The sequence below is a fragment of the Octopus bimaculoides genome, chromosome 8 (assembly GCF_046866305.1).
Source record: "Octopus bimaculoides isolate indiv1 chromosome 8, ASM4686630v1, whole genome shotgun sequence".
NCBI lineage: Eukaryota > Metazoa > Mollusca > Cephalopoda > Octopoda > Octopodidae > Octopus > Octopus bimaculoides.
In genome coordinates this window covers 55,425,802-55,442,260 of record NC_142935.1, presented here as the reverse complement: position 1 = coordinate 55,442,260, position 16,459 = coordinate 55,425,802, and the positions used below count along the sequence as shown (strand labels likewise).

The following is a 16,459-nucleotide window of genomic DNA, read 5'->3' as shown; positions in this document are numbered from 1 at the left end:
TTCAGGTTATTCTTTCAAATGTAATACTTATTTATTCAATTGTTTTGAATTAATCATGCATTATCTAATAGCCTTGAGATTTTGATGATGTGACTGTCTACCTCTAGAGTGAAGTTATAGGGTAGATGGCAGCAGCCAGATCTGATCAGTTTGAACATAAAACGGGTAGAATATTTTGGCCGGATAAGGCCAGTTATAAAACCCCTTGAAAAAGTCATCCATGGCCAACAACTGGGACTTGTTTATCCCCCAAAGGAATGAATGTCTTTGTGCACCACTCATCTTGTAGAACAGTGGTTGTCAACCAGGGTCCGTATGGCCCCTGGGGTTCCATATAAGATTTTGGCGGATCCACATAAGCAAAATAGTAAACTGGGGTTCGACAATCGTATTTTAAGGGCCTCTGAAAAAATTTTGCTTTAGATGTATGTGTAGAAAGTGAATTTCTCTTCCTGGCTGAGATTCAAAATCGAATCAAAAGTTCCCTCTCACCATTCCACCTATTGTTCTGTCAATAAGGGAACCATGATTAATGTATTTCCCTCTTGACCTGTGAACCATGAGTATCATAGAAAGTTTACAGACAATAACAGCCGGCCTACATTGACCCACATCTTGTTCTCAATGGTATGCACATCCATATAGCTGCTGTGTATATGGTTATAAATACAATCATTTGGAGAAACAACAGACAGAGAGCAGGCTGACTGGTTCGAAATACTGTCTCAACAGAATGTCATAGTGGAACAGCTATGGAATTCATCAACAATACAGTTGTCCTGTCCACCCCTCTCTTACTTCCTCGTTCATTCACTTTTGTTTTGACTTGAACTATTTAGTTACGGCTGCTAGAACAACAGGGAATAAGTAGGTCCAATGCTATCTACCCTTCTACAAGAAAATATAACTCTCATTACCTCGTATGCTATCTGACGGTTTTTATGCATGCCTGCCCGTCGTGGTTTGGCTTTAATTATATGTAATGGAGAAATAAATATGATATCTACAACTTTGGCCATTGTCTTTCTTTCATGGAATCAACATCATCATCTTCCAACATATGCATTATCCATTAGATATGTAATGGTATATAGTGCAAGAAACAGATTGGCTTCTTTCTCTAGCATTTTACATAGTTCAAGCCACAGAAGTTAATGTATGAAAAGCAAAATAGGAATTTTGAAAGAAGTCTCTATAAAACTAGTTTTTCAACATCGGATGGCTATGAAGGTCCATAGATAAAAAATGGTTGAGAATCCCTGCTGTAGCCTGGTCCTGCCTTGGTAAATTATTATTACCTCTGCCTTAGCAAAGGTGGAGCTATTATTTCTAGTTATGTTTGTTTGTTTGTTTGTCTGTGGACAGCATATTTCAAGAACCACTGGATGAATTTGGATGAAACTTTCAGGGATGTTTGGCTTCATGACTGGCATGAACTGATTAGATTTGGGGATCAATCTGGTACTGGACAAGGATTCTGGATTATTTTTCCTGTTTTCATCTACCTTCACATTCTGAGTTCAAATTCTACTGATGTTGGCTTTGCCTTTCATTCTTTCTGGTCAATAGAATAAGTACCAGTTGAACCCTGGGGTTGATGTAATTGACTTATCCCCCACACCTGAAATTGCTGGCCTTGTACCAAAATTTGAAACCTAATTTTATTAATCAGAAATTTTTATTATTATCGAAGACAGGAATCATCAACATCATCATATCATTATTATTATTATTATTATTATTATTATTATTTTGTTTTGCAGTATCCCTGTCTGACACAATTCTTCCCAAGAATTCCTTCAGTAAAGTCATGTCCAGCTCAGACATTGCGGCTGTTAATGATACATTGTTGTACAGGTGCCGTCCTATCCCTGTAATCAGTGACGATATATCGGCCTATGGTGGATTGGTGCTTATGATTGCCCTAGCCCTTTATTCCAGGTCAGTTCCGCTTTGTTGATTTAGAATTCTGGTTGGGTGAGTTTCCTTGGTCTTGTTATGATTGTTGTTAGTGTTTGTTGTTGCTCTAGAAGCATTGGTAGTTGTTGTCATAACAGTTTTCATTGTGATGATTGTTGTGGTGATGATAGTGATGGTAGTGTTTGTTGTCACAGTGATAGCAGCTGTAATGATGGTTCTAATATTTGTTGTTCTGACTGTTGTAGGTTTCGTTTTTGTATTAACGGTTGTGTGATGGTTGTGATTAACGGTTGTGTGATAGTTGAATGTTTGTTGTTGTGATTGTCTGGTTGTGATGCATTCTTTTCTATCTGTTATGATTGTTTGTATTATATTTTGTATCTGTTTTATTTTTTGCCTATGAAATCTCTACTTAATACATGCTTCCCACTGCATAAATATTTTCGCATATGCACACATGTCTCTTCATCTATACAATACACCCACGAACGCACTTTCAGTCATCTACGTTGACATAGTTCCATCCACCTTCCATACATTAACTAACTTAACCTACTAACAGTGTTACATCTCCCATAACGCTATAATGTCTACTTAGTAATTATAGAAAATTGCAATAAGCAGTATACACCTGTTTAACATGTCTCGTCTATCAATGACATTGTTTTATATGTGTCAAGAGTATGGGTTTGATCTGGTATCTATCAGACACTAGATAATGTATTCATCATCATTTAACGTCTATATTCCATGCTGGCATGGGTTGGACAGTTTAACAGGACCCAACTATCCTGAGAATTGTGTTGGCCTCCATTGTCTGCTTTGGCATGTTTTCTTTGTGACCAGTAAGGTCACCAAATAATTCATAAGACTAGATCTCTTGAGTGAGTGGGAATATATAATGAAGAGAAGTGGTTTTATGCCAGTTGTAGAAAGGTTTAAGTAGGAAAAAGGGACACAGGTATCTTGCTGCAGAGGAGATACATGGTTAAACATGGTATTAGATTAAGCAGATCCTGATGACTTGTTAAATAACAACAGAATTAATTCGTTTGAATCTCAGCCTATGCTGTCATGCTAAAAAGGTCACTGCAGACCTAATTTTCCAGCGAAACATTATGTCAATATAAAAAGATTATTTTAAAGTTAGTTTATGAATCACAATGGATTGTTTATTGTTGGGTGAACTTAATACTGAGAGTAATGAAAAATTTATTGAGTCCTTGTATTTATTTACACATTCACAAACCACTGTACTGGTGTCGTAGTACCAGTTCGGTGTGGGTTATGAATGTCTGTCCATTAACTATGTATTCTTATGTAAACAAACTGCGTCAGCTACAAATTTTGCTTTCATTTTAGTTAAATAGCATTCCATAACTATCATCAACATTTTAGAGTTGAGTTGTGAGAGAATTTTGTTGAATAATTAAATAACAATTGAACTGATTAACTCAGTTCTCATCTGAAACTGCTGGAAAAATCTCTCATTACCTCATTTTGCAGTGAAACAAAACATATATAAATGTGTCTGTATCTTTACATAAATTCTTGGGCCTCAATTTCAAACCCATTGCATGCATTTTGTTTTGTGTTTTGAATAGAACACTTAACTTTACCTGTTAAGTCTCAAGAATGAACAGCAGCTCATCTGAGAATGCTAAATGTGATATAACTAGTTTTGCTATCCAGGGGAGGGTTACTGTCTCTCATCTGTTCAACATTGTAAACATAGAATTGAGCCATGGAATTTCAAAGTCCTTTTCAGATATGAGCCAATGAAAGTGCTACTATGTGGTTGTTCTTTCTGTTAGAAACAATGGTCAAATCTTCTTCAAACTACTCTCTGCTATCTTAAAAAGGGAAGGATATATTGGATAATGGATGATATACTAGGTACAGTATGTCTGAATAGAGGACTGGATGATTATGGCTGGGTTGTCTTTGATTATTGGTTTTTTCATACAACAATGATATACATTCTTGGTTATTAGGAAACCATTTCATTTCATTACATTATCAATAATCGGTTTAGAAGAGATATATTTTTTATAATTATAATTATTATTATTGAGTGAGAGAGCAGTGCATACCATCAAGATAGACAGTGCATGACCTTGTAGGTGGGGCCCAGTTAGAATTTTCTTCAAGTCGAGTAGCCCATCCCACTCAAAAGGTTCCTGAATAAGGTTTGTTTAAGTATGATGAATAAGGCAGCCATGTTTTCAGAGGTAAATTATTCAAACCCCAAAGGATTCCCTCTCAACACATGGGTATGATGCTCCCCTACTACTCCTGCTTGTGATAAGAGATGCACATATCATCAATCTCTAAGGATCATGCTCAGCTGGTTAAGGTCAAGCAACTAACAAGCAAACATGTGGTATTGAGTAGAATATTTGCTGTAGCCCATCTTTTACATCAAGACAAAACGCATTAACACTTCCAACCAGTTAAGATCAGAAGCAATGAGAGCCACTGCCTAGTACTGCATCAGGGTATTTATTATTATTATTATTATTATTATTATTATTATAATTAGCCTGAATTTGTTGTCTGTTTGGGTTGAAGAACATTGTTTTAGAATAACTCTCTTTACATTTGTTTAACATCTGTTTTTGAATGCTTGCATGGAAAAAAAATGTTGTGTAATGTAATACAAGTGGTTAAGTTTCTTTTCTTTCACCTTCTCAGCCTCACATCTTCTGGTCAGTCCTACAAACTGAAATATAAAGCAAAGGAAAATGTAAATATACTTCTTTCTTTCTGTCTTTCAATCATTTCTCCGTTATAATTTTAGCATGAGTTATTAAGTTAAAAATCAGCAGACAACAAGTTGAGATGTTAACAATTCATATATTTTGTCATTATTATTGGTATTGGTGTTACACTATGTATATCGTAAGGTTTAACTTTCAACAGTCAGGCTCATACGACCATTGGCTGGTATGATTTACTACTATCATCATCATCATCATCATCATCGTTTAACGTCCGCTTTCCATGCTAGCATGGGTTGGACGATTTGACTGAGGACTGGTGAAACCGGATGGCAACACCAGGCTCCAATCTAATTTGGCAGAGTTTCTACAGCTGGATGCCCTTCCTAACGCCAACCACTCAGAGAGTGTAGTGGGTGCTTTTACGTGTCACCCGCACGAAAACGGCCACGCTCGAAATGGTGTCTTTTATGTGCCACCCGCACAAGAGCCAGTCCAAGGGCACTGGCAACGATCTCGCTCGAAAACCTTACAAGGCCAGTCAAGCGGTACTGGCAACGGTCACACTCAAGATGGTACATCTTATGTGCCACCCGCACAAGAGCCAGTCCAGGGGCCCTGGCAACGATCTCACTTGGCTTGCCGGGTCTTCTCACGCACAGCACATTTCCAAAGGTCTCGCTCAGTAGTCATCGCCTCGGCGAGGCCCAACATTCGAAGGTCTTGCCTCACCACCTCAGCCCAGGTCTTCCTGGGCCTACCTCTTCCACGGGTTCCCTCAACTGTTAGGGAGTGGCACTTTTTCACGCAGCTATTCTCATTCATTCTCACCACATGTCCAAACCAGCGCAATCGTCTCTCTTGCACACCACTACTGATGCTTCTTATGTTCAGCTTTTCTCTCAAGATACTTACACTCTGACGGGTATGCACATTGACATTACACATCCAGCGAAGCATACTGGCTTCATTCCTTGCGAGCTTACGCATGTCCTCAGCAGTCACAGCCCATGTTTCACTGCCATGTAGCATGGCTGTTCGTACACATGCGTCATACAGTCTGCCTTTTACTCTGAGTGAGAGTCCCTTTGTCGCCAGCAGAGGTAAGAGCTCTCTAAACTTGGCCCAGGCTATTCTTATTCTAGCAGCTACACTTTCAGCGCACCCACCCCCACTACTAACTTGGTCACCCAGATAGCGGAAGCTATCGACTACCTCTAGTTTTTCTCCCTGGAATGAGATAGAAGTTGTTTCCTGTTTGTTTACAGTGTTTATTGCACCTGAACATCTGCCACATACAAAAACTAACTTCGTAGTTAATCTGCCTTTGATATTGCTGCACCTCTTATGTGTCCATAGCTTGCACCGGGTACATCTTATAGAGTTACTACCTACTCCTTTTCTGCATACTGAGCAGGGCCATCTACCTGAAGGGGTTTGTGTTTTATCTACCTTCCTACTTATTAGGATTTTGGTTTTTGCTAGGTTGACTCTAAAGCTCTTCGATTCTAGTCCTTGCTTCCACACCTGAAACTTCTCCTCTAGTTCTGATAGTGACTCCGCAATTAGTGCAAGGTCATCAGCATAGAGGAGCTCCCAGGGGTAACCTGTTTTGAATTCCTCTGTGATCGCCTGGAGGACTATGATAAATAGGAGGGGGTTAGGGACGGAACCTTGGTGGACCCCTACCTCTACCCGGAATTCATTACTGTACTCATTTCCAACCCTCACCTTACTGACAGCATCTCTGTACATGGCTCGCACAGCTCTCACTAACCATTCTTCTATCCCAAGTTTCCTCATTGACCACCAGATAAGGGATCGGGGGACCCTGTCAAAGGCTTTCTCCATGTCAACGAAGGCCAGGTACAGAGGTTTATCCTTGGCTAGATATTTCTCCTGCAGCTGTCTCACAAGAAATATGGCATCAGTGGTGCTTTTACCTGGCACGAACCCAAACTGCATCTCATCTAAATTGATTCGCTCCCTAATTAGTTGGGCTATGACCCTCTCCGTAACTTTCATAACCTGATCTAACAGCTTGATGCCTCTGTAATTATTTGTATCTAAAGCGTCACCTTTACCTTTGTAGCAGTTTACTATGGTGCTGCTACACCAGTCATTGGGTATGACTCCTTCGTGTATCACCTGGTTCGTAATACAGGTGACTAGGCTGTAGCGAACACTGCCAGATATTTTGAGCATCTCTGCAGTGATTCCTGATGGGCCGGGGGCTTTCCCTGTCTTCATACTCTTAATTGCTTTATCTACCCTGGTACTGTCAACTCGGATAGCTGGTCCCTCTGTTGGGTCGACATACGGCAGGCTCTCTTTCTCCCATTCATTCTCTTTATTAAACAATCTATCGTAGTGGCATCTCCAGACCTCTTTCTTTGCAGTCTCATTTAATGCAAGCGTACCATCATCCATGCGAACACATTTCTCTCCTACATCACTATTCTCTCTCCTACACTGTCTTGCAACACGAAATACCTCGAGTCTTTGGTCCCCACGGCGCAGAACATTGGCAAATCTTTTCTTATCTGCTTCCCCTCTGGCTAAATAAACCTGTCGCCTAGCTTCCCTTCGGGCAGATTGGTACAATTCCCTGCTACCACCATTCTTCCAGTCCTTCCAAGCCTGTTTCTTTTGTCTAATAGCCCCGTCTACCTCCTTGTTCCACCACCACGTTACTCTGGGTCGAGAGGGGACTTTACACCAGCCACAGATCTGATCTGTGGCTCTCAACAGGTTGTCCCACAGAAATCTCCAATTGTCTTCCACGTTGTATGATGCTATATCCCCTTCTATTTCGTCAAATGCTTCAAGTAACTTGTCTCTAAGTCTCTGTCCATTTGCAGGGTCTTTAAGTTTCCATACCCTTCTCCTCCAAGCCGGCTACTTCTGGGCACCCATATTGCCTTGATCTCGAAGTCGCTAACTACTAATCTGTGTTGGGGTGTACATTCTTCGCCAGGGAGGGTTTTGGCATTTATAAGCCTCCCTCTTTCTCTATTTCTGGCGAGTGTCTGCCGGATTGGTAGGTGACTAGGTGACAGGCAGGTTTCCTGAAGTTGGTATTGCAAACCATAAGATCGGTTGCATCACAGAACTCCAGCAGTCTGGTTCCCTCCTCGTTGCGGGAACCGAAGCCATAGCCTCCATAAGCAATACACATGCAATTTATTTTCCTCACTAAAAGATTAAGTCTTCTGTAATAATTCTGAACTAAAAGAGTTCATGGTCATTATCTATCTACCATGGTTGATTTGGTAGAAAGGTAATAGCATCATAACTGGCATGTTCCAATTACAAAGTTACACTGGAATTTGTTATTCCAAATGAACTTTAGTTAAAGAAGCCTTCCATTTTTCTCTGAGTTTGAATAGAATATCAAATAGAATTGCATGATTGATTCTGGTATGGAATATTCAAATGACCAATGAAGATAAATGACTCCAAACTTATGATAATAAAATTCTGTATCAAATACATACAGAAATAATGAACCAATTGTATGCTTCATCTATCAAATTGAAGCTTGAACATCAAATCCCAGTCCTTATGTTGAACTAAGTTCCATATCAGTTATAAGAGAACTAGCAGATCATCAAAATGTTTTGAGTTTAGACCTTGTTATAATCATCATCATCACCATTGTCACTATCATTGTCATCATAGTCATCATCATATTTTACATCTGTTTTTCTAGCTGGTATGGGTCCTGTGCAAATCCAGGGCATCCAGCTGTAGAAACTCTGCCAAATTAGATTGGAGCCTGGTGTTGCCATCCGGTTTCACCAGTCCTCATGTTTTGAATTGAAATTTCACTAGCTTTCTTCTCTGCATTTCATCTTACTAATATTATTAAAATAATCACCAGTAACAAACCCAATTACTGTACGAGACAACTGAACACTTGCTAATAAGTTAAGATTTTACTTTCGTCAGTGTGTAATACCCCAGAGTTAAGCATGTAATATTGGTTGCCTCACTTTACCTAACTTGTGAAAAAACCAAAACAAAAAGTTCTGCTATTTCTTCATGGTTAAGAAGGAATGTATTTTTAACCATTTAACATTTAAACTGGCCATATCCAACCAAAATATTCTCCTTGCTTTATGTTCCAACTGGCCAGATTTAGATTCTCAATTCCTACTCTAAACTGTTATTTCAAACATAATCACATCATTGATATCTCAAGGCTACAAGATAATGCAAGATAAATTCAAAACAATGTGAATTAATAAGCATTACATTTGACAGAGTAATCTGAAGACTAAAGGGTTAAATTGATTTATAACATAAACACAAAGTAACAAATTTCAAAGATCTATCCAGTATTTGACTGGTACATTATTTTATCAACCTCATGAGGATAAAGAGCAAAATCAACCCTGGTAAGATTTGAACTCAAAGACACAAAAGGATATAATTGGATCCACTACCCCCATCATCATCATCATCATCATCATCATCGTTTAACGTCCGCTTTCCATGCTAGCATGGGTTGGACGCTTTGAGTGAGGACTGGTGAACCAGATGGCTACACCAGGCTCCAATCTGGTTTGGCAGAGTTTCTACAGCTGGATGCCCTTCCTAACGCCAACCACTCCGAGAGTGTAGTGGGTGCTTTTACGTGCCACCAGCACGAGGGCCAGTCAGGTGGTACTGGCAACAGCCACGCTCAAAATGGTGTACTTTATGTGCTGCCACCTGCACAGGAGCCAGTCCAGCGGTACTGGCAATGATCTCGCTCGAACGTCTTATTGGCAACGGCCACGCTCGAAATGGTGTATTTTACGTGTCACCTGCACAAGAGTCAAATCCTTTCTACTAAAGGCAGAAGGTCTGAAATCCGAGGGGAGGGAACTAGTTGATTATATTGACCCAGTGTTTCACTGGTACTTAATTTATTGACCCCAGAAGGATGAAAGGCAAAGTTGACCTCGACGGAATTTGAACTCAGAACATAGCGGCAGATGAAATACTTCTAAGCATTTTGCCTGGCATGCTAACAATTCTACCAACTCCCTGCCTTTTTAATAATAATAATAATAATAATAATAATAATAATCCTTTCTATCATAAGCACAAGGCCTGAAATTTTGTAGGAGGAAGCTAGTTGATTACATCAGCCTCAATATTCCACTGGTACTTGTTTCATCAACCCTGAAAAGATGAAATGGCAAAATCAACAATTTCCAGAATTTGAAATCAGAATGTGAAACCAGAAAAAAGTGTTGCTAAGCATTTTGTCCAAGGTGTTAACAATTCTACCAGATTGCCATCTTTGCATTATATGCAAAAAAAAAATAATAATAATAATAATAATAATAATAATAATAATAATAAATGATAAATAATAATGATAATAATCAGAAAGTGAATAATTAATACATTAATGATACCTCAAGCAATAAGCTGAGTATGTCAGATATAATCATCATCATCATTATGATCATAATAATAATAATAATGTTTTTATAAATTAATGGCTAGAATATTGCCTGGTATGTTATATGTGGCTTGCTAGAGCTTCATCAGGAATTTTTTTTAATGTGCTTCATAGAAATATAGTTATGTAAATAATTGTTTGAATAAGTGAACTATCACACTTATTGTGAAAAATGGGAAAATGGATATAGCTATTACATAGCTCCTAACTAATAGTCTTGTGCTGACTCCAAAGAAATTAATTTTGGTTATATTTTTTCCTTACTTATTTTTATTTCTTTATTTATTTCCAGTCTGAAGAAACTTCATGTTGTTGTTGCTATAAAAACCGTAAGTTTTACAATTTCATCTTATTTTTTATTCTCTTTCATATCATGACTGTTATATACTACTACAGATACCCAGACATGCATACAGTTTGTAGCAAAATAAGATATCTCTGGTGCAGATGTTACATTAGATAACTTGGTAATCTCATGATTAAGCTTTATCAAATAAGGAATTTTCCCCCAAACATTTCAGTTGGATTCAAGTATTTTTTTTCAGATTTTTAATTTTAAAAATTGCTTTGATTAATTCTCCTTCTGTCATAGCCACCCTTTTCTCGCATACTTTAACCACTACCTTCTTAGCATAAAGCCAACTACTCCACCCAAACCACCACTTGAGGTTTGTAGTCTTGCAAGCCACCACTTGAGGTTCGTAGTCTTGCAAACCACCACTTGAGGTTCGTAGTCTTGCAAACCACCACTTGAGGTTCGTAGTCTTGCAAACCACCACTTGAGGTTCGTAGTCTTGCAAACCACCACTTGAGGTTCGTAGTCTTGCAAACCACCACTTGAGGTTCGTAGTCTTGCAAACCACCACTTGAGGTTCGTAGTCTTGCAAACCACCACTTGAGGTTCGTAGTCTTGCAAACCACCACTTGAGGTTCGTAGTCTTGCAAACCACCACTTGAGGTTCGTAGTCTTGCAAACCACCACTTGAGGTTCGTAGTCTTGCAAACCACCACTTGAGGTTCGTAGTCTTGCAAACCACCACTTGGGGTTCGTAGTCTTGAAAACCACCACTTGGGGTTTGTAGTCTTGCAAGCTGCATGACAAGCTTACTGGCACCAGTGATCTGAAAAAGAACATCCACTACATATTGCAAAGCAGTCAATATTAGGAAGGTCAACTAGCTATAGAAACCATACCAAAGCAGACATCGGCGCATGATGCTGTCCTTGGACCTATCAGATCCTGTCAAACCATCCAACCCATACCAGAATGGAATATGGATATTAAATGATGATGATGATGATGATGAAAGCAGTCTTGTCCATGAGATACTTAGTTCTTTCTCAAAGACAAATCTATTAAAGTTATCTGTATCCCACTGCAATTCAAAGATCATTCAGAATGTAGTTAATGTGCAAGAAAGATTTCTAGTTTGTACACATTAAAGAGCTGATTTCAGCAGTAAACAAAGATGTGCCATGGATTGTTTGATCCGAAAGCAACCAATGATTCATAACTGATGATCTTCAGTTAAGTTACATTCACTCATTTAAGCCCTTCACTTCCTATGGAACATAGGCCACTGACAACTTTTCTCCACTGTCCTCAACTCTGGGTTACCGTTTCCCTGAGGAAAGGCCTTTCTCTCCCAGTCCTATTGGTTTTGAATTCTCATCAATGTTTCTGTAACTTTGCATTTTTCTAAGCAGGGTTGTTGGCCCTATGCAATCCATTTTTACCTCTAGAAAGAGGTGATCCATATTAAAGACCATGAATGACCATGGGATTGCACCTAGAAAGTTACCCTCCAAGGCACAAGTCCAGGCAAGGTTGTTTATGGAAGACCAGCAGTCACCCATGCATTGCTGTTATCCAGAGGAAAGGCAAAAGCCAATACAGCTTGGAACCAGTGACGTCATAACTCATTTCTTCAGCTGTGTGAACTGAAGCAATGGGAAATAAAGTGTCTTGCTCAAGAACACAACACACAGCCTGGTCCGAGAACCAAAGTCACTACCTCATGATTATGGGCTTGAGACGCTAACCACTTAGCCATGCACCTTCATCATATGATCCATATTAGTCTATCCTCAATCCTTTGACCTGCCCAGCATGGGAGGCCCTGCCAGGAGCTTGCACTTCATTGGAATAACTCCCTGGGTCATTGAAGCACACAAACCACCACACTGCAACAAGGACTAAGCTGTGTGGCTCAAGTATTACTCAGCTTTGCATATAAGGTCAACACTGATAGTAATGCGTATAACTACATAATCACACTCTGTTGTGTCTGGGGAGAGTCATTTTCTTATCGTGCCTTAAAATTTAACTCACTCACCGTTAAAGTTTCCACTTATTATTTTTTTATTTTCCTAAAATTTTCGTTGCGTCTTGCAACCTTTTCAATAGTCTTGACTCTGTCCGTTATTCACGTTGCGTTCTGTCTTGCAAACCAAATCCAAAAACGAAATACATAACCACACTTTATAGCAAAAATAAGCTTCCATCAAATGCAAATATTTCCTTGATAGGGACAATCCCTAAAATCAATAGGGCAGTAAAGGTCTTCATTGACAGGAGTTAGACTTGAAATAAGGAAAGTAGAAGTTTACATTGGTGTACCATAAAACAAAGCAGATGAATGATATCCATCGGTTATCTCCCTTCAGATTTTATCTTATTGCTTTCATAGCAACATAACTGTGTGGTTAAGGAACTCTCTTTGCAACCACATAGTCTCAGGTTCATTCCCACTATGCAGTACCTTGGGAAAATATCTTCTACTATTGACCTGGGACAATTAATACCTAGCAAATGAATTCAGTAGACAGAAACTGTGTGGAAGCATGTCATATATATATCTGTGTGTGCATTTGTGTATGTTTGTGTATTTGTGTCTGTGTTTGAATATATGTATGTGCTTGTAACCCCACTACAGCTTGGCAATTGGTGTTGGTTTGTTTTATCCCAGTAGCTTAATGGTTTGGCAAAAGAGAATGATAGAATAAGTTCAAGACTTAAGAAAATAAGTACCGGGGTTGATTTTTGTTTGAACAAAACTCTTAAAGGCCACAGTCCAATGACTGAAACAAGTAGAAAAGATAAAAGATAAATATTGACCACATATTCCTTCATTCTTATACGTTTTTCAGTCATTAGACTGTGGCCATTCTGCAGCACCATTATTAAGGGTGTAATTAATTATATTTACCCCAGTATTTGGTTAGTTCTTATTATAAAGAGATCACAACAATAATATTCTGTTGTTTTCAAATAATTACTTTTTAGTGATCAATAGATCAAACATTTTTGCTTAAGATTGCAATAACAGAATGGGAGATAGCCATTTCTACTTCTACATCATCGCCATCATCATCTAACGTCCACTTTCAATGCCAGCATGTGTTGGACTGTTTGACAGAAGCCTGCACCAGATTTCCGTGTCTGTTTTGGCAGGGTTTTTATGGCTGGATACCTTTCCTAACACCAACCACCCAGCAGAGTGTACTGACTGCTTTTTACATGGCACAAGAACAGGCAAGGTCAGTTTTGGCCTAGTTTTTACTGCTGGATGTCCTTCCAAATGCCAACCACCTAACAGTGTTGACTGCATCTCTTTCACCTAAAAAAAAATTTTCTTTCCAATTCTTTGACAGTCTTTCTTTTTGTGTCACCAAACTTCTTGCTGATGTATCTAAAATAACATACTTTTAAACTGATGACATCATTTTACATGCAGACATTATTTATACATATTCAGAAATATCTTTAAAACAAATAAAGATGAGACTGTGCTATGTACAAATCAGAGGTATGGTCTTGATGTTTGTAATAGAGTGAACTGCACTAAAGGAATGACTCATGTTCTAGATTCTTATTATTAGATCTTTTTCTACTATTTACCTGTCTCTGTTCTTAGCATGCTCTTTCATCGTCATCGTCATCGTCATCATCATCATCATCATCATCAACAGCAACATTGTCAACATCATATAACATCCACTTTATTATGCGTGCATGGGTTGGACAGAGTATATTTGAAGCAAATTTTCTATGGCCAGATGCCCTTCTTGTCACCAACCATCACCTGTTTCCAAGGAAAGTAATATTTCTCCGGACATTTTTCTTGCAGAACACTGGAAACAAATGACACTGCTTGTATGACAGTGATACTCATTTACAACTACCATCTGATGTCAAGTCAAGGAGTCACACACACACTCACGCACCATCATCTCATCATCAACATTTAACGCCCATTTTCCATGCTGGCATGGGTTGGATGGCTTGACTAGAACTGGCAGGGCCAGGGAGCACACCAAGTTCCTTAGTCTGTTTTGGCTTGGTTTCTACAGTTTGACGCCCTTCCTAATGCCAACCACTTTACTGGATAGGCTTTCAGTTTCCAATTAACAAATTCATTCACAAGGCTTATATGTCTCTATATCTATTCCATTCATCCTTCCAGTTATTCATTCATGTGTTTTATTTATTTATTTATTCATTCATTCATTCTAGGTTTTAACCCGACAGACTTTGGAGGACAACAGGTAATCTACAATGAAGCTACTGGTGTCATCTACAGTTATTCATTTTTCCACTTAGTTTTCTCTTTTGCCAGTCTTTACATCATGATGCAGTTGACTAACTGGCACAGGTAAGACCATTGTGTGCTTTATTTCCTTCTTTTATTTTTCTTAGTTATGTTGATTCATCACCATCGTTGTCATCATCATCATTACCATTACTATTGTCATCAACACTGTCGTCACTACCACTGCCATCAATACTACCCTCATCATCACTACTGCCATCCTCACTATCATCATCACCACCATCATTACCATCATCCTCATCGCCACCACCGTCAACCTCATCACTGTCAACCTCACCACCGTCAACCTTTCCACCGTCAACCACCTCACCATCACTACCATCATCGTTACCATCATCATATTTGCTATTGAGCCAATGAGAAATTAGCTGTTATTTCTAGCAATCATGTAGCAGAAATCCTTGTTTGCTCATAATATTTTTTTTTAATGTTTTCACTGGTGCTTAAATGCATGCAATTTTCTTGTCAGAAGTTAGGTTAACCATTTGTGTTGCAACTAACAGGTCAACTATAATGGAGAATTAACTAGTTTCAAATCTTAGCTTCTCTTTATCTTCAACAGATTATTCAAACTTTTTGTTGTTGTTATGCATAACATATTTTGCTTTCTATTGTTTTTAACAGACCCGATGAGACAGATCTGGTTAAATTTGGACTCAACTGGCCTGCAGTCTGGGTAAAACTAATATCAAGTTGGATATGTGTTCTTATCTTCTTAACCACTACACTTTTCCCCAAGTGTTACCCCTGTAGAGGTCTGGCTCTACAAACTCGATTAGCAAAGCAGGAATCAAACCAAAATAATGCAGAACAAGAGACTTGTTTAAATTCTTAGCAAAACTAGCTGACATCTTGTATGTTTCTATCTTACTTCAAATGTCTTTCTAATGTCTTTTCTACGAAGGTTTCAGAATGCACGCATACGAGTATGCAGTGTCTCTTGTATATAAATGTATGCATGTTGTATGTATGTTACATGTCACTAATATGTATGGCATATGTATGGATATTTGTATGCTTTGATTGGTTAAGAATGCTGACATATTTCACATGTTATCTCTTCTTCATTTCTAACAGAAATGAAATTCTGTATTGTACCAACTGCAATTAAGAAACATCTGAAAAAATTAACATTAACAGTTTTTTTATCTGCTGCTATGAATGTGGCACAAACGAATCTAAATACCTAGTCATAGGTAAGATGACAACGCTATTAATAATCATATGCTTCTCTGTGTGTATGTGTGTAATCACAAGCTTCATCAATGTTTCTAAATAATCTCTGTCAGATTCTAGATGTTTGTATTCAGGGTGTGTTAACAATTTCAAGGATCTGATACTTACTAAATAGCTTTTCTATTGTATGCAAAGTGATATTAATATATACCCACCAATACTGATATGATATATACACACACTGGGGTGTCTCTCTCTCTCTCTCACACTCTCTCTGCAAATATATATGTATATATATTAAGGAGTCAAAAGTTATGGCCGGTCATACATTGACCATTGGTTTCACATCTTTTAAGCACTTTACAATATAGGCAACTCATCAGACTCAAATAGCTGAAGATGTGTAACTGCTCTAGAACTAAGGGAAGAAATACATAACTCTTTATATGTGTGAAACCAATGGTTACTCTATGACCAACCATAACTTTTAAGTTCTAAAAAAAAAAAAATTCATCACTTCTCTAATGCTTTAGAACAGGGGTTTTCAAACTTTTTGACTTGCGGACCCTTTT

At 38.4% G+C, this 16,459-nt stretch overlaps 1 protein-coding gene across 2 annotated transcripts in view; it reads left to right on the top strand.

Annotated features, from left to right (window-relative positions):
* Positions 1-16,118, top strand: part of LOC106874431 (serine incorporator 5) — a 56,023-nt gene extending 39,905 nt beyond the window's left edge. For both annotated transcript variants that reach the window (XM_014922162.3, XM_089356483.1), the window contains 5 exons: positions 1,764-1,941; positions 4,615-4,666; positions 10,391-10,427; positions 14,615-14,753; positions 15,336-16,118. In XM_014922162.3, coding sequence (XP_014777648.1) covers positions 1,764-1,941; positions 4,615-4,666; positions 10,391-10,427; positions 14,615-14,753; positions 15,336-15,546 — 617 coding nt within the window. In that variant the 3' untranslated portion in view covers positions 15,547-16,118. The remainder of the gene's footprint in view (positions 1-1,763; positions 1,942-4,614; positions 4,667-10,390; positions 10,428-14,614; positions 14,754-15,335) is intronic.
* Positions 16,119-16,459: the final 341 nt, after the last annotated feature.